The 19,189-nt window shown below is 44.5% G+C and overlaps 1 protein-coding gene across 5 annotated transcripts in view; it reads right to left on the bottom strand.

Annotated features, from left to right (window-relative positions):
* Positions 1-3,530: 3,530 nt before the first annotated feature.
* The window catches only part of agtpbp1 (ATP/GTP binding carboxypeptidase 1), a 37,336-nt gene continuing 21,677 nt past the window's right edge, over positions 3,531-19,189 (bottom strand). For all 5 annotated transcript variants that reach the window (XM_029717681.1, XM_029717682.1, XM_029717683.1 and 2 more), the window contains 10 exons: positions 17,928-18,076; positions 17,700-17,787; positions 15,694-15,838; positions 14,461-14,611; positions 14,132-14,312; positions 13,833-13,962; positions 12,987-13,118; positions 11,736-11,912; positions 7,194-7,354; positions 3,531-3,856 (listed from right to left, as the gene is read on the bottom strand). In XM_029717681.1, coding sequence (XP_029573541.1) covers positions 3,682-3,856; positions 7,194-7,354; positions 11,736-11,912; positions 12,987-13,118; positions 13,833-13,962; positions 14,132-14,312; positions 14,461-14,611; positions 15,694-15,838; positions 17,700-17,787; positions 17,928-18,076 — 1,489 coding nt within the window. In that variant the 3' untranslated portion in view covers positions 3,531-3,681. The remainder of the gene's footprint in view (positions 3,857-7,193; positions 7,355-11,735; positions 11,913-12,986; positions 13,119-13,832; positions 13,963-14,131; positions 14,313-14,460; positions 14,612-15,693; positions 15,839-17,699; positions 17,788-17,927; positions 18,077-19,189) is intronic.

Below are 19,189 nucleotides of genomic sequence, written 5' to 3'. Positions count from 1 at the left end.
ACTCACGTCTGTAGCCATGAAGTGCTTTGAAAGGCTGGTCATGGCTCACATCAACACCATTATCCCAGAAACCCTAGACCCACTCCAATTTGCATACCGCCCCAACAGATCCACAGATGACGCAATCTCTATTGCACTCCACACTGCCCTTTTCCACCTGTACAAAAGGAACACCTACGTGAGAATGCTATTCATTGACTACAGCTCAGCGTTCAACACCATAGTGCCCTCAAAGCTCATCACTAAGCTAAGGACCCTAGGACTGAACACCTCCCTCTGCAACTGGATCCTGGACTTCCTGACAGGCCGCCCCCAGGTGGTAAGAGTAGGTAACAACACATCTGCCACTGATCCTCAACACGGGGGCCTCTCAGGGCTGTGAGCAGCGATGAGACAGCCTATAGGGAGGTCAGAGACCTGGCATTGTGGTGCCAGGATAACAACCTTTCCCTCAACGTGATCAAGACAAAGGAGATGATCGTGGACTACAGGAAAAGGAGAGCCAAGCACACCTCCATTCTCATCGACGGGGCTATAGTGGAGCAAGTTGAGAGCTTCAAGTTCCTTGGTGTCCACATCACCAATGAACTGTCATGGTCCAAACACACCAAGACAGTCGTGAAGAGGGCACGACAACGCCTATTCCCCCTCAGGAGACTGAAAAGATTTGGCTTGGGTCCTCAGATCCTCAAAAAGTTTGACAGCTACACCATCGAAAGCATCCTGACTGGTTACATCACCGCCTGGTATGGCAACTGCTCGGCCTCCGACCGCAAGGCACTACAGGGGTGCGTACGGCTCAGTACATCACTGGGGCCAAACTTCCTGCCATCCAGGACTTCTAATATCAGGCGGTGTCAGAGGAAGGCCCTAAAAATTGCCAAAGACTCCAGCCACCCTAGTCATAGACAGTTCTCTCTGCTCTCTGCTACCACACAAGTCTAGGTCCAAAAGGCTTCTAAACAGCTTCTACCCCCAAGCCATAAAACTCCTGAACAGCTAACCAAATAGCTCCCTGGACTATTTGCATTGATTGCATTCATTTCAAACTCCACATTTCTCTAGTAAAGGCTACTTATCGTAATGAACGATGTCAGCAAAATGCCTGTGATAATTAATCGGTATGATCGGTGTCGATCATTTTCGGTTTATCGTCCCAGCTCTAGCCTGTACCCCATCCCTATCTCATTACCACAACTCACGTTCCTGTTCCATTCACATCCCATTTTAAGGGCCTGTTGCATTCACATCCCATTTTAAGGGCCTGTTGCATTCACATCCCATTTTAAATGGTCTCGAGAATTGGGTTTATTTGCATATGCATGTGAATAAGGATCACATCGGAGGAGAGGGGGATAGAATGCAGATGGAGAGAAAAGAAAAACATTTGTGAGGAGGCTGAATGAATAACACGCTGGACGGGAGTAAGCGCGTCCTAGAAAATAGGTCTACAGTTACCGTGGCAACGTGAGGTTGAAGTCAGCTCCGCTTTCCACATAACCAATTATGCCCATGTGAGAATGTCAGAGAGGAAGTGTGTGTGTGTGTGTGTGTATTTTTTTTAAGCTTATGTTGAAGGTCTGATGGCCAGTTTGGCAGGGACAAAGTATACAGTTGGGCACGGACACTTATGTTAATTGCCCATGTCGTGGAAGGGCCTCAGCTTAGGCCAATAAGAGACTGTGAGACTGAAAGCCGTGCATGGCGCCCAAGTGATGTGTGTGTGGGTGTGATGAACATGGCGATCTTCGGCAGCAGCTGAATGCCCCCCCCCCATCGTCAGACAGAGAGAAGCCGGAACTGTAATTGGGTTGGGGGCGGAGGACGTCTTTTAGTTCTTTCACCCCATTTCCGAGCGTGTGATTGACACTGGGGAGGGCAGGCAGAAACAGGAAGTGGGGCGTAGGGCTGAAAGAGGAAAGAGGCTGTTGATGCTCTGCATCTCTGATTAACATTTTCCTCCACTACTACTCCTCCTCCTAACACAAGGCTCTCTGTGTCCTGCAGCTTTTCTCTTCTCCTCCGCTGTCACTTTGCCCATCAGCGGCACAATGCGATAACATAGAGAGGTTGACTGCATGTCCTCCAGACAGGTGGCTCTTTGGCTGATTTATTGACATGCACACTGTACAAATGAATTAATATGCTCTGTCTTCAATGACTCCTCTTTCCAATGTCATGGTGCCTGTGGGTCGTTGGTTTGGAGACACCACCCTCTCTCCATGTTTCCCCTGATGAACTTTGACCTTCTCCATGAAGCTTTGTCTAACACAGAGAATGAGAGGGCTCTAGTGGCCAAAATGACTTTTTAGCACGGGCAGCGCCATAGAGGGCCTCCACCATGCTTCTGCCATTTTAAAGTAGTCAACTGGGTGGGGATTCCTATGGGTTGTAGCCTCAATGGCGCTGCCCTTGCTATCACAGACGCTATAATGGCACAGAAATAAAGAGGAGTCCACTTTCTGTATCTATGGTCTGACCTCAGATATGCATATACAGCCAGAGGGGCATTAGCGGTGGGCACACACATCACTTGCACTCAAACAGAATCAACAAACACCTCTAATTAAAACACCCCACACACAAAACACATCCTTCAAAAACAAAATACCCACACACGGGCTCAACATTCACATGATTAAATGGATAATAATACACCGCAAAATGATCCAGATATTTTCACATTTATTTCCCATGATTTCATTGCAAGCTTTAACTTATTTGTGTTACAATCAAATTAAAAAGGTTTAGTCAGTTTTCTTTTTTTACTCCCACAATCACAGAGCGTATGGCTGCCCAGTTCTATGGTGGTCTAGCATTTCCATCTACTACACACACACACACACACACACACACAGGGTAGGGTGCGTCTCACAAATAAAATAAAAAACATAATAAATAAGAAAAAGAACATTAAAATAGCCATGCACCGACTGTACAAACACAACCAAAACTTAATACCTACTTACATCTAGAAAAAATACAAGTAAAAAAAAAAGATATATAAAAAATGTCTCTAAACTACTCCCAAATAGCACCATCCTTTCTAAAACTCAGTACCATTGCATTGTACGACAACCAACCAAGCTTACAGGCAGACTAGAGAAATACATGTACTTCTCAGTAGCACAAAACAGATCCACAACATCAATGTCAGTTTTGTCCTGAGCTTTTGACCTTTTACTGTGAGGTGAGGATTGTAAAAGTGCCTTTTCTTCTGCCCTGTACCTCTGTGTTCATGCGTACGGTATGCATGTTGATGTGTTACATGTGCAAATGGTTCTACTTTGCTTGCTACCTTTCTGGTATGCCAATTGTGCGCTACTGTTATTAGTAGGTCATTGAGACATACTGTACTATTTATGCAAATACGACCAAGGTGTACATTCCATCTCAACTTGTGTCTAACCATAGAATTACCTATAGACATACGTAAATAGAGATTTAGTAATCCTCTTTGTGTAACACTTTTCATGACAAATGGCGACATTGCAACAAAACCTTTGTTAACTTGTGTTATTTGTCTAATGTGTCTATTCATTCTATAACGCTCTAAATCTGCATGAGATATGCAAGGCAGATATCGCATGGATGTGGTATCCATGACGCACCAAGGCCAGAGGGAGAGGAGTAAGTAACTTCAGAGCAAAATAGGGATATCTGGTTGGGGTTGGGTCGTGATCAGGGGGTTTGAGCTAGGTGAGTGAGTCTGTTGGACTCGGAGTCGGAGAGGTGATTGTCGTGGGGTTCGGCGGTGTTGGGGTCGTTGTCGGGTTCGTCGCCACTCTCGGCACTGTAGTCCACCTCCTCCATGAAGGATGCCTCTTCATCCTCCAACAAGTACGTACTCGGGTTGCTGCTTGACAACACAACACACAGACAGCCCATCATTCTAGGCAGGCTCAATATGTGAAATTGGACTAACATAAAACACCCACCAAATTATTAAAACACACAAAGTATTTGAAAGAAAACAACAAATATTTGACCACGGGTCTGGACAGAAATTAGGTATAATGATTTATACGATTTCAGAAAGAAATTCAGAAGATAAAACTAGTGTTCAGGCAGGTAAAATAATACTAACCCAACGACAAAAATCGGATCAATCAGTAGTTGTGCTACGTTTTTGATAGAGACATCTCTTCTGCATTGGTTTAGTGGTTTAATGGATAAATGTCTCAGATGTTTAGTGGTTTTTACGGTTTTTAATGGTGTGAGGTCTTTGAAAGAGGATCCTGTGGAGACAGTGGATGGGGGGGTCAGGCATTGACCCCTGCCCCCCACCCCAACCCTCTCTCCGCCCCAGAAAAAGGTAAAGTGGATTAGGAGGAGGGTGTGACGGGTTGTAATGGGATGGACAGAGTGCTGTCTGGAGAGGAGTATTAAGATCCCAGAGTGAGAGAGCTTGAGCCATTACAGTCCATTAGAGAAAGACTGCAAGGGCCGCACTTACACCGGACCGGCCACACACACACACACACGTGCATGCACACAAAGGCCACACACACACACACTTGCACTGTACACATACAGGGCCTAGTGAACATCTACACAGCCCTTGCATAGGCTTCTAATTTTGTTGCCTTAAAATTAAATCTAAAAAGGGAATACATTAGATTTTTTGTCCACAACCTAGCAATGTTGACAAAAACAATGTCCCTGAGAGTTGGTAGAATATTATTGAAAAGTATTCACAGCTGTAATGGCAAAAGGTGCTTCTACCAATGTATTAACTCTGGGGTGTGAAGTCATACGCAATCAATAAGTTCTCATTTTGTGTTTTTAGTCATTCGGAAAATGTTTTATCATTTTTCTTTCACTTTGAAAATGTGTAGATTGTAGGGGAAAAAACTAATGTCATTACTTTTTAGATGACATTTTATGGCAGAAAAATGTGAAGCCTATGCAAGGGGCCTTTCACAGAAACACAGAAACACATGCGCACAGAAACACATGCACTAAATTCCAATCCTATTGTTATGATATCATTGGTCTGATGATTAAATATTCAATGAGAAAAAGCATAAAGCTGTGATGAGCCTATAGCCAAGCCCTGAGGTCTCTAACCTGGCTACTTGATGGGAGTCAATGAATACAGTGCATTCGGAAAGTATTCCACATTGTTACATTACAGCCTTATTTTAAAATGGATTAAGTCATTTTTTCCCTCATCAATCTTTTTTTATTTTTTATTTATTTCACCTTTATTTAACCAGGTAGGCAAGTTGAGAACAAGTTCTCATTTACAATTGCGACCTGGCCAAGATAAAGCAAAGCAGTTCGACAACATACAACAACACAGAGTTACACATGGAGTAAACAACATACAGTCAATATTACAGTAGAAAAATAAAAATAAAAAAAAATAAGACTATATACAATGTGAGCAAATGATGTGAGATAAGGGAGGTAAAGGCAAAAAAATGCCATGGTGGCAAAGTAAATAAAGTATAGCAAGAAAAACACTGGAGTGTTTTTATCTACACACAATACCCCATAATGACAAAGCGAAAACAGTTTATTTTGGAAATGTATATAAAAAAATGTTTAAACTTATTTACATAAGTATTCAGACCCTTTGCTATGAGACTTGAAATTGAGCTCAGGTGCATCCTGTTTCCATTGATCATCCTTGAGATGTTTCTACAACTTGATTGGAGTCCACCTGTGGTAAATTCAATTGATTGGACAAGATTTGGAAAGGCACAAACCTGTCTATATAAGGTCCCACAGTTGACAGCTTATGTCAGAGCAAAAACCAAGCCATGAGGTCGAAGGAATTGTCCGTAGAGCTCCGAAAGAGGATTGTGTCGAGGCACATATCTAGGGAAGTGTACCAAAACATTTCTGCAGCATTGAAGGTCCCCAAGAACACAGTGGCCTCCATCAATCTTAAATGGAAGAAGTTTGGAACCACCAAGACTCTTCCTAGAGCTGGCCGACTGGCCAAACTGAGCAATAAGGGGAACAAGGCCTTGGTCAAGGAGGTGACCAAGAACCCGATGGTCACTCTGACAGAGCTCCAGAGTTCCTCCGTGGGGATGCGACAATCTTCCAGAAGGACAACCATCTCTGCAGCACTCCACCAATCAGATCTTTATGGTAGAGTGAACAGACGGAAGCCACTCCTCAGTAAAAGGCATGACAGCCCGCTTTGAGTTTGCCAATGAGAACCGAAAGGACTCTCAGACCATGAGAAACAAGATTCTTTGGCCTGAATGCCAAGCGTCACATCTGGAGGAAACCTGGCAAGATCCCTACGGTGAAGCATGGTGGTGGCAGCATCATGCTGTGGGGATGTATTTCAGTGACAAGGAGACTAGTCAGGAACGAGGGAAAGATGAAATAGGCAAAGTACAGAGAGATCCTTGATGAAAACCTGCTCCAGAGCGCTCAGGACCTCAGACTGAGGCGAAGGTTCACCGCCCAACAGTACAACGACCCTAAGCACACAGCCAAGACAACGCAGGAGTGGCTTCGGGACAAGCCTCTGAATGTCCTTCAGTGGCCTAGCCAGAGCCCGGACTTGAACCCGATCAAATATCTCTGGAGAGACCTGGAAATAGCTATGCAGCGACGCTCCCAATTCAACCTGACAGAGCTTGAGAGGATCTGCAGAGAAGAATGGGGGAAAGTCCACAAATACAGGGGTGCCAAGCTTGCAACGTCCTACTCAAGAAGACTCAAGGCTGTAATCGCTGCCAAAGGTGCTTCAACAAAGTACTGAGTAAAGGGTCTGAATACTTATGTAAATGTGGTTTTCAGTTTTTTTTTTTTTAATACATTTACAAACATGTTTTTGCTTTGTCATTATTGGGTATTTTGTGTAGATTGATGAGGGGAAAACAACCATTTAATAAATGTTATAATAAGGCTGTAACATAACAAAATGTGGAAAAAGTCAAGGGGTGTAAACACTTTCCGAATGCACTGTAAATACATTAATTATACATGGATAAATCAATAAATGCAAGAAGAGATTTGTAAGGAGCCACATTTACATGTCATGAGGATTCCGAGGATGACAGCGGACGGTGCAGCTACACTACTGTCCTGAGTGTTGGCCATGCTGCAACTCTCAAACTAGTGTACCATGTATGGTTTATTGTTGGTAAGTGGGATTGTGTGTGTGAGCGTGTCTGTAAGTGTGCGTGTGAGTGAGTGACCTGGTGAGGGGGTGTGTGTCTGACCTGGAGACTTTGCAGTGTGTCTCCATAAGGTCACTCTCGATGTCCAGCAGGTGTGCGTGGTTCCTCAGCTTCAGGGGGGAAGTTAGTCTCTTCAGTCTTAGCAGAGCCACACAGAACTGGGCTCCCATCTCCTCTAGCTCTCTGGTGCCTATCTGAAGACCCTGGACACACACAATCACTTACTGTACAAACATTATATAAACACACACACAAGCATGCACGCACAGTGCACACACGTATTATTTTAGGGCTGTCCCTGACAACAACAAAAGAAACTATTGGTTGACCGAGAGTCTGTTCTTCCATTTTAAAATGTATATCTTTCCATATATAGACACATCCTACAGTGGGGGAAAAAAGTATTTGATCCCTTGCTGATTTTGTACGTTTGCCCACTGATAAAGAAAGGATCAGTCTATAATTTTAATGGTAGGTTTATGTGAACAGTGAGAGACAGAATAACAACAAAAATATCCAGAAAAACGCATGTCAGAAATGTTATAAATTGATTTGCATTTTAAATGAGGGAAATAACTATTTGACCCCTCTCAATCAGAAAGATTTCTGGCTCCCAGGTGTCTTTTATACAGGTAACGAGCTGAGATTAGGAGCACACTCTTAAAGGGAGTGCTCCTAACCGCAGCTTGTTACCTGTAAAAAAGACACCTGTCCACAGAAACAATCAATCAATCAGATTCCAAACTCTCCACCATGGCCAAGACCAAATAGCTCTCCAAGGATGTCAGGGACAAGATTGTAGACCTACACAAGGCTGGAATGGGCTACAAGACCATCGCCAAGCAGCTTGGTGAGAAGGTGACAACATTTGGTGCGATTATTCGCAAATGGAAGAAACACAAAAGAACTGTCAATATCCCTCGGCCTGGGGTCCATGCAAAATCTCACCTCATGGAGTTGCAATGATCATGAGAACGGTGAGGAATCAGCCCAGAACTACATGGGAGGATCTTGTCAATGATCTCAAGGCAGCTGGGACCATAGTCACCAAGAAAACAACTGGTAATACACTACGCCGTGAAGAACTGAAATGCTGCTGCGCCCGCAAGGTCCCCCCGCTCAAGAATACATATACATGCCCGTCTGAAGTTTGCCAATGAACATCTGAATGACTCAGAGGACAACTGGTGAAAGTGTTGTGGTCAGATGAGACCAAAATGGAGCTCTTTGACATCAACTCAACTCGCCGTGTTTGGAGGAGGAGGAATGCTGCCTATGATTCCAAGAACACCATCTACACCGTTAAACATGGAGGTGGAAACATTATGCTTTGGGGGTGTTTTTCTGCTAAGGGGACAGGACAATTTCACCGCATCAAAGGGACGATGGACGGGGCCATGTACCGTCAAATCTTGGGTGAGAACCTCCTTCCCTCAGCCAGGGCATTGAAAATGGGTCGTGGATGGGTATTCCAGCATGACAATGACGCAAAACACACGGCCAAGGCAACAAAGGAGTGGCTCAAAAAGAAACACATTAAGGTCCTGGAGTGGCCTAGCCAGTCTCCAGACCTTAATTCCATAGAAAATCTGTGGAGGGAGCTGAAGGTTCGAGTTGCCAAACGTCAGCCTCGAAACCTTAATGACTTGGAGAAGATCTGCAAAGAGGAGTGAGATGTGTGCAAACCTGGTGGCCAACTACAAGAAACGTCTGACCTCTGTGATTGCCAACAAGGGTTTTGCCACCAAGTACTAAGTCATGTTTTGCAGAGGGGTCAAATACTTATTTCCTTCATTAAAATGCTAATCATTTTATAACATTTTTGACATGCGTTTTTCTGGATTTTTTTGTTGTTATTCTGTCTCTCACTGTTCAAATAAACCTTCTATTAAAATTATAGACTGATAATTTCTTTGTAAGTGGGCAAACGTACAAAATCAGCAGGGGATCAAATACTTTTTTCCCCCACTGTATGTGTTTTAAATCAAATCAAATATATGCACTGAACTTGTCAGATGCTTTCAGCGCACTCTTTGATTAAATAATTAAGACACAAATTACTAAATGGAGTCCGACTGCAATTGATTTGATTGTGCTGGGCCAGGCTAAGACTTGCTGCGCTGTGTAAAAATCAAAATGACAGCGAGTGACTGTGTGATTAGCACCCAATTGTCTCTGTCACCCCAGTCAGATGTGTGCTATAAATGTGACTATTTGTGGAAAATACTGGAGATGAAGAAAAAGAAGGTAATGAACAAGCTCTGCCTGCATATTATGTGTCAAACAGGTGCTGTTAGATTACAATATCATTTTTCTGACCGTTTGGAACAATGTAAACACAAAATCAAGTATAAGCACTTTTTTGGTGAAGCCTTTACTACAGCAAAGAGTAAAAACTGTCACATTCATTCATGAATGCAATTTCCGAAATGGAACAGTTGGTTTACGCTAATTATTCAATAGTCGCTTTATTATTTTATTTAAAAACTAAAACGCTTGATTGCATTTCAAATCATGAATGACTCGTATGCTGTGAGATGACATGAACAAATGAATGATTGATTGATAGATACAGTACTGTAGCCTATAAAAATAGTATTGAAATATAGGCCTCAGTAAGTTACGGTAGTAAGCCTAACAGGAAGCGCTCTGAGGCCTACAGCTCCATGGTGGTTATACAAGGCTGCTATGCCAATCCTACTAATGATAATGACATGAGTTATTATAATGATGATCATAACAATAAGATCAAGAAAATGGAGGGTTATTATTTTTAATAGTATTTATAATTGATTTAATAATATCAGGCTGTTCTAACGAAAAAAAGCATTTATTACAGAATAGCAAAGATTATCTGCCATGTTGTTGCGTGAGGCTTGGTGCTCACGGAATCAGTACACTATTAAACAAACACTCAGACAGGATCTGTCTTATTTCTGTAGCTACATATATACAGTAGGGATGATTTATAAAGCCAGACACATTTAACAGTTAGGCTATTGATTATAGATCTAATAAAGTTGGGGTTTCTTCTCTCCTCACTTTTCTTAGACAATTAAGGCAAGGGCTGTTTTCTAACTCTGCTGCTGCCTCCGCTGCATTGTTCTCAACACCAATACGCTGGTTAACCTTGCCATTATGCACATAGCAACATGGTCTAGGAAAAGGTGCCAATTCAACAGCGCACTGATGTGTTTCAGAACCATGGACAGCGACCACTATCCAACGCGGGAGAAAGCGCATCTGTAATAAAATAATATTTTTTATTAGTGTTGCACCATTGTTCTTACGTAATATAACCATATACAATTTCAGTAGCACGTCTTAGAGTGATGGACTGTGCCACCCCCACGGCCTCCACAATGGATCAGTCCACTCAGACAGGCGCCAAATCAGACAGGTGTCTTGTACACCAATGATTATTTTTTGCTACTGCTTGACTTAAGAAATCTCGGTCGACCAACAGCCTATCGACCAAACAATCGACCAGTCCTCTAAATGAAGTCAGCGCTGTATTATTTACACTTAAAAACATATCTCACACACACACACACACACACACACACACACACACACACACGTCTGTCCCATGTGCAATCTCCAGTGGGCTTCCAGTAAAATGGTTGTGTTGTGGAGCGTTGTGATTCAGAGAAGAGGCAGGTAGCCTAGTGGTTAGAGCGTTGGACTAGTAACCGGAAGCTTCCCTGTGGCTCAGTTAGTAGAGCATGGTGTTTGCAACGCCAGGGTTGTGGGTTCAATTCCCACGGGGTGGCAGTACGGAGAAGAAAAAAAATAATAAACAAAATGTATGAAATTAATTGAAATGTATGCATTCACTACTGTAAGTCGCTCTGGATAAGAGCGTCTGCTAAATGACTAAAATGTAAAAATGTTTCAAGATCGAATCCCCGAGCTGACAAGGTAAAAATCTGCCGTTCTGCCCCTGAATAAGGCAGTTAAACCACTGTTCCTAGGCCGTCATTGAAAATAACAATTTGTTCTTAACTGACTTGCCTAGTTAAATAAAGGTAAAAAATATATGGCGGGAGCATGACAAATAGAACGTCAACAAAATGGGCTTCCTGCACATCTGTCCAAACACTTTCCCCATAAATACATAACCCAATCAGGAAGGATGAGAAAAAGGGACCATACCAAACTGGCAACCCGAGCCTGCCCCTGGGCTCTGCAGATGTTGACATTGGCAACTCCAGTGCTGAGAGAGGGCTAGGAGCTGCCAGAGGTTTCTACACTCACTGACAGACAGGCAGAACATCAGCTCACTCAACTCACACACGTTTTTTCTACCTTCCTAGTGGGGGCCAAACAATTTTCCCTAACCCTAATTGTAACCCCAACCCTAAAATTGCCTTTTTCATTGTGGGGACAGGCGCATGTTTTACAAGCCTTGTGAGGACTTCTGGTCCCCACAGGGACAGTAAAACCACACACACACAGTTCTGTCCTGTGTTTAGTGGATATGACATAATAAGCCTGATGATGCTGCTTTTAGTCACTAACAGCATGATTTACAGGACTATAGCTCCCCCTGCTGGTTGTTAGTCCACACCCCCCCCACCCCACCTTGTATTTGCCCTGGTCACAGCCGCAGAGTGTGCTTTCCATTGTGTAGCTGCGCTGGACTCCGATCTCCCTCCACACCACCACGCGGGCCGTGGCCTCCTTGGAGCGCTCCACCACAAAGCTACAGCTGGCCATGCTGAAGGCCGGTGCCATCTGGGACAGGATCTTAGGCAGAGTCTGAGGGACGGAGTACGGGGGAAGAGTTTGAGCGCAACACCTAGAGACAATACACAATGAGGGCATGCCTGCGGATGGATGTACGTGAGAGGATCTAAAAGAGAAACAGTCGGTGTGTGTGTGTGTGTGTGTGTGTAACTATCCACTGTGTCCTCATTGTTTCCAGGTGGCCTGGTCCCGCCCTGTATGCAAATTATTTGAGAGATATTGTTGCTGAGTTGACCTGAGCAAAATTGAACAGCCATGAAAGTACCATGAAAAATGTGGAAAGCATATCCAGAGATTCCTATAAGAGGGATCACAGCTGTACTGATGGTAATCTGTTCTGATTTATCATCAGGGTTTCATTGGCTAAATGCAAGTAATATGTTTCTGAGCCAGAGCCTTAATACATTAACGAACATAAGGGAAGATAGTGTGTGTGTAGGGCTGGCACGATTACCGAGCATTTGTGCGGTTGACTCCGTTTCTGTAGTGACATGGACTTAACAAGGTGATGAAACTTTGTTGGTCCTTTCTGAAACAAGCAGGGTGTTGTAGCAAAGCATAGAAATAGAATGAATAGAACGGGCTTGGAACCTCTAACCCTGAAAATTTGACTGATAAACTCATAGGTACACTCGCAATGGCTGCCTGGTATTGTGATGCAATAATTTCCATGGTAATGTAGAATGTTCATTCAAATGATGTTAACTGATGTGGCTCATGCAATGGAATGTATTTTTTGTAATGTCAGTTGAATCGACAAATCACAGCACATATTGATGGGTACGCTCCCTGCTTTGCTCCTATGTACACTTGCAATGGCCGCCAGTCCCACCCATTATGCCATCATTCACTTGAATGGGGACGCCCGTTCTATTCATTCTATTTCTATGGCAGCACATGCAGTCAGGACCGGAGAAAATGCCCCCCCCCCCCCCCCCCCCCCCCAAAAGAAATAGACGTTGTTTTGCTATTCAAACGGTAATTATGGAGACCGCAGTCATTTGGCCGGCCAATTACTGTCATCCAAAATTCAATGACCGTCACAGCCCTAGGTGTGTGTGTGTAGGTGTGTGTGTGTGTTCTCACCCTATAACCAAGGTCTTCATGTAGCTCACAGGATGTAGCGCTGATGTTGGTCTCCCATACGGTCTCCTTCAAACTGCAACCATACATAAACACATTCTTCTTCCGGGAGTGACCGTGGTAGTCACAGAACACCTACATAGAAGAGGGAAGGAGAGGGCTCAGACACACAGGGAAGGAGAGGGCTCAGACACACAGGGAAGGAGAGGGCTCAGACACACAGGGAAGGAGAGGGCTCAGACACACAGGGAAGGAGAGGGCTCAGACACACAGGGAAGGAGAGGGCTCAGACACACAGGGAAGGAGAGGGCTCAGACACACAGGGAAGGAGAGGGCTCAGACACACAGGGAAGGAGAGGGCTCAGACACACAGGGAAGGAGAGGGCTCAGACACACAGGGAAGGAGAGGGCTCAGACACACAGGGAAGGAGAGGGCTCAGACACACAGGGAAGGAGAGGGCTCAGACACACAGGGAAGGAGAGGACTCAGACACACAGGGAAGGAGAGGGCTCAGACACACAGGGAAGGAGAGGGCTCAGACACACAGGGAAGGAGAGGGCTCAGACACACAGGGAAGGAGAGGGCTCAGACACACAGGGAAGGAGAGGGCTCAGACACACAGGGAAGGAGAGGACTCAGACACACAGGGACAGAGATTGTGAATGTATGAAGACAATCAAACTTCATCAACCTGGCCTTCCCGTCACGACTGTCAGGGAAAGACAAAAGGTTAAGATAATGGCTAGGGAAAGGGTTTGCGTGACAGAGTTAGCCACGTGCGACCAGCGCTGTAAGGGAGTCGGGCTATGGCACATATGGCGGGTACAGTATGTAACCATGGGGCTCACCAGTGGCGCCCTCTGGATGGCAGCGAGGTACTGCAGCAGGCTCTTAGTGTGATAGATGGTAGGATGCAGCTCAGGACTGGGGTTCTGCCATTGTCGGTTCAGATCCTCCCCGCTCAGAGAACAACGGTGACTGGAGGGAGCGGCGGGAGAAATGGAATGAGAAAAAGAGAAGTTAATCAACTTGAGTTTGTGTGTGCACGTGTCTGCTATATAGCATTGGTTGTGTGTGTCTGTGTGTTCGTGTGCGCGTATGTTCATACGAGCATTGTGTGTGTGTGTGTGTGTGTGTGTACACTTACTTGCCGTTGACCACTCCGTCAGGGTTGAGCATGGGGACTATCTTGAAGATGTATGCCTCCCTGAGACTGTGTGCCAGGGGGCTGCTCCCCATCAGGAACTCCAGGGTGCCCTTCATCACCCAGCTGGCATTGGTCTCCCCTGGGTGCACCCGCGATGACAGGAACACCAGCGGACGGTTCCCTGGACACACACATCACACAGTAAATAGAAATACAGTCAGCAGCACCCCCCCCCCCCAGAGAAGGAGGAGACGGTAATGTGACAGACAGTGATATCTTTAACTCAGTTCAGGTCAGTGTTCCTACCCCAGTAGTCAGTCAGTACTCACTGAACTGGAAGATCTGGTCGTTGCTGGTGGACTCGGGCATGGCGGTGATGGTGAGGAGGGGGCAGCTATTGCCCCCCAGAGTCTCACACAGGACGTCTTCGCGCAGGTAGGTCTGAGGGGTCCTCAGCGCCTCCAGCTTCTGCAGGTGCATCTGGGCAGGAACACAGGCACATAAGGAGGCTTTACACACCGGTGGAGCTCTGTTGTGCTAGTGTTGCGCAAACGTCAAAACAGTGAAACAACTTGAGTTTTTTCCAGAGTTGATTTAGCTTTTATACCTTTAGAGTACAGTAGGGGTAGTGCTACGCTGGGCGGCATGTAGCCTAGCGGTTAGGAGTGTTGGTCAGTAACCGAAAGTTTGATTTATAATTGGCTGGTTTTGGATTGCGTAAACAACAACAGTAATAGTATGATGGCGGGGATGCAGGGTTCTGTTCCAAACAAAACAACTGCAAGTGTACTTGCTCTAGTTCCTCAACAGCACAGCTAGGAGAGTTCAAAATAGCACCTTATAGTTGAAGACTCTTCTTTGAATCATAAAAGTGCATTGAAATGACTTAGGAACTGTATACACTTTGGAGAGGTGTGTGTCCAATTAGAGACACCAGTTAGTCCTCTCACTCAAACCCTTGTCATTGTTTTGTCTCATGTTGCACCTACCCCACATTATCCAGAAATATTCTTATGTTACTGAATGTATCCAGAGAATTTTCAGATTTCGTTATCAACAAATGCGTTAAAGTACCGTAAATGTAAAATTGACATGAAATCAACAGTGTAACGTAGAGATTCAGTCTTAAATTCTACAGGCCATCCATTGGTGAGCTGAAGCTGAAGGGCAGCTGGGTCATGCAGCAAGACAATGATCCAAAGCAAGTCTACATCAGAATGGCTGAAAAGCAACAAATGTAAAGTTTTGGAAATGGCCTAGTCAAAGTCCATACCTAAAACCGATTGAGATGTGGCAGGACCTGAAATGAGCAGTTTATGCTTGAAATCCACAAATGGAGTGGAGTTACAGAAGTTCTGCATGGAAGAGTGGGCCAAAAGTCCTCCACGGTGATGAGAGAGTGATCAACAACTATAGGAAGCATTTGTTGCAGTTATTGTAGCTAAAGGTTGCAAAACCTTAGAGTAGAGTAAGTGTAGGGGTATACAGTACCTTTAGAGTAAGTGTAGGGGTATACAGTACCTTTAGAGTAGAGTAGGTGTAAGGGTAGTGGTATACAGTACCTTTAGAGTAGAGTAGGTGTAAGGGTAGTGATAAGCGAAGTAGCAGACATCGTCCTTGTGGTTGAAGGTCATGCTGAAGGTCATGGTGTAGTAGGACTTCCCCTTCTGACCGCCTGCTGCTATCGAGCTCCTGGAGAAGTGGTTTCTGGGTAAAAGGAGGTTGAGAAGTTCACAAAAGCTTGATATAATAACATACAGAAACACATTCACATGACACCGGTATCTATGGAAGTGACCAACAAGTAACCTATTTCATGGCCCTGTTCAAATACTTAAAACTACAAAATGCACCCTTCCTTCCTCGCTTCCTTGAGGTAAGCACAGACCTAAACTCAGCAAAAAAAGAAACGTCCTCTCACTGTCAACTGCTTATTTTCAGCAAACTTAACATGTGTAAATATTTGTATGAACATAAGATTCAACAACTGAGACATAAACTGAACAAGTTCCACAGACATGTGATTAACAGAAATGGAATAATGTGTCCCTGAACAAAGGGGGGGGGTCAAAATCAAAAGTAACAGTCAGTATCTGGTGTGGCCACCAGCTGCATTAAGTACTGCAGTGCATCTCCTCCTCATGGACTGCACCAGATTTGCCAGTTCTTGCTGTGAGATGTTACCCTACTCTTCCACCAAGGCACCTGCAAGTTCCCGGACATTTCTGGGGGGGAATGGCCCTAGCCCTCACCCTCCGATCCAACAAGTCCCAGATGTGCTCAATGGGATTGAGATCTGGGCTCTTCGCTGGCCATGGCAGAACACTGACATTCCTGTCTTGCAGGAAATCACGCACAGAACGAGCAGTATGGCTGGTGGCATTATCATGCTGGAGGGTCATGTCAGGATGAGCCTGCAGGAAGGGTATCACATGAAGGTGGAGGATGTCTTCCCTTTAACGCACAGCATTGAGATTGCCTGCAATGACAACAAGCTCAGTCCGATGATGATGTGACACACCTCCCCAGACCCTCCACCTCCAAATCGATCCCACTCCAGAGTACAGGCCTCAGTGTAACGCTCATTCCTTCGACGATAAACGCGAATCCGACCATCACCCCTGGTGAGACAAAACTGTGACTCGCCAGTGAAGAGCACTTTTTGCCAGTCCAGTCTGGTCCAGCGACGGTGGGTTTGTGCCCATAGGCAACATTGTTGCCGGTGATGTCTGGTGAGGACCTGCCTTACAACAGGCCTACAAGCCCTAAGTCCAGCCTCTCTCAGCCTATTGCAGACAGTCTGAGCACTGATGGATGGATTGTGCGTTCCTGGTGTAACTCAGGAAGTTGTTGTTGCCATCCTGTACCTGTCCCGCAGGTGTGATGTTCGGATGTACCGATCCTGTGCAGGTGTTGTTACACGTGGTCTGCCACGGCGAGGACGATCAGCTGTCCGTCCTGTCTCCCTGTAGCGCTGTCTTAGGAGTCTCACAGTACGAACATTGCAATTTATTGCCCTGGCCACATCTGCAGTCCTCATGCCTCCTTGCAGCATGCCTAAGGTACGTTTACGCAGATGAGCAGGGACCCTGGGCATCTTTCTTTTGGTGTTTTTCAGAGTCTGAAGAAAGGACTCTTTAGTGTCCTAAGTTTTCATAACTGTGACCTTAATTGCCTACTGTCTGTAAGCTGTTAATGTCTTAACGACCGTTCCACAGGTGCATGTTCATTAATTGTTTATTGTTCATTGAATAAGCATGAGAAACAGTGTTTAAACCCTTTACAATGAAGATCTTTTGAAGTTATTTGGATTTTTACGAATGATCTTTGAAAGACAGGGTTGTTTCTTTTTTTGCTGAGTTTATAAGTGATAGGATAAGTTACAACCCTATTACTTTCACCACACTAACCTATTTAGGTCTGGGGTTACTTCAAGGTACAGGTCGGAAGGATGCATTTCTAAAGTATTGGAACGGGGCTCATTTCTCCTGACAGGTGCACTACTTGTCTGGTGGGCTGTGTGATTACTGCCTCTGCTGGCGGGGTGAGGGAGGACAGTCACACCTACTTGTAGTAACAGATGTCCGTTCCGGTGCGAACCCAACGGGGCCTCCCGATAATGGCCTCCTGTACAGAGTACATCAGAACCTGCATACCTGAAGACAAGGAGACGTTAATTCCATACACACAGAAAACTGAATTAGCATTTCTATCGAAACACAGAAGCTTTGCCAAACATCATTTGCTAAATAATGCAACAAAAATGACCATGTCATTGAGTCAGTCAGTCACTTACCGTAGTTGAACTGGCTGTTGGACTTTTCACAGTTGATGATGTTGAAGCGATAAGGGGGTCCCACGCGCATGCCGCTCACCTCAAAGTAGAACCACTGGTGGTAGTGGTTACTGTTGATGTCGGAGTTTAGGACCAGGTCGTACTCAAACCTGGAACAGACACAGATCACATCAGCTCAACCTTTAAGCAAACCAAATGACCCATACATGTGGGCAAAGACAACTGAATACAACAACTACTACTACTATTTTTATTTAACTCTTTACAGTTGTGGGAATTAGCCTATATGGACATGGCAAAATTAAGAAATATGAGAAGCATATGCATAACCATGGTAGCAATTGAAAGAGAACAGTTTGGAAACAATGGGAAAATGATTAGACCAAAGGTGAGCACACAACAGTTCACCTGAGACAAGACTGAATCCAAACATTACATTGTTGATTTTATGTGCATTTTACATTTACTGTACTTTACCGCATTTGTTGATAACGAAATCTGAAAATACTCCGGATACATTCAGTAACATGATAAGAATATTTCTGGATAATGTGGGGTAGATGCAACATGAGACAAAACAAGGGTTTAAGTGAGAGGACTAACTTGTGTCTCCAAGTGGAAACACACTTCTCCAACGTGTACACAGTTCTGCACTTTTATGACTCAAAGAAGAGTCTTCAACTATACGGTACTATTTATTTATAGCTCTGCTAGATATACCATTGAGGAACTCGAGCAAGCACACTTCTAGTTGTTTTGAACACAATCCTGCATCCCAGCCGTCACACAATTACTGTTGTTGTTGTTGACGCAATCCAAAAAAACTCTAAAAATCTGGGTCAGGTGGGCATGATTTGAAAGCTTGTTCTATAGACCCCTTCCTGTGTTTGCAAACATTGCCACAAGTTGGTGGCAGAACAAAGGGAAGTTCTTATAGAACGCCAGCAAAAAAGCCTCTATTTACATGTTGAATTATAAATTGGATTTTAAGGCTTGTATGAATGTCCTGCTTAATATAATGTTTGCGTCATCATCGCAAATCATCTGCATTATACTTCAAAACATTTAAAACTTCAACCAGTAAAATGGCTCTTTGGCTAGGTTTTGCTACAGCCTATATCAATGAGGGTTAGCATTCTAGCTAACAACTGCTGCATCTAAAATAGTTATTTTGCAAAGACCACAAACAAATATAATCTAAGCGACTATTCAAGCAAGAATTAAAACATCACTGTAAGCGTATGAGAACCCCAAAAAGTGAT

The sequence above is a fragment of the Salmo trutta genome, chromosome 27 (assembly GCF_901001165.1).
Source record: "Salmo trutta chromosome 27, fSalTru1.1, whole genome shotgun sequence".
In the NCBI taxonomy this organism is placed as follows: Eukaryota; Metazoa; Chordata; class Actinopteri; order Salmoniformes; family Salmonidae; genus Salmo; species Salmo trutta.
The sequence above is the reverse complement of the archived record's forward strand: the minus strand, read 5'-3'. Positions and strand labels throughout refer to the sequence as shown.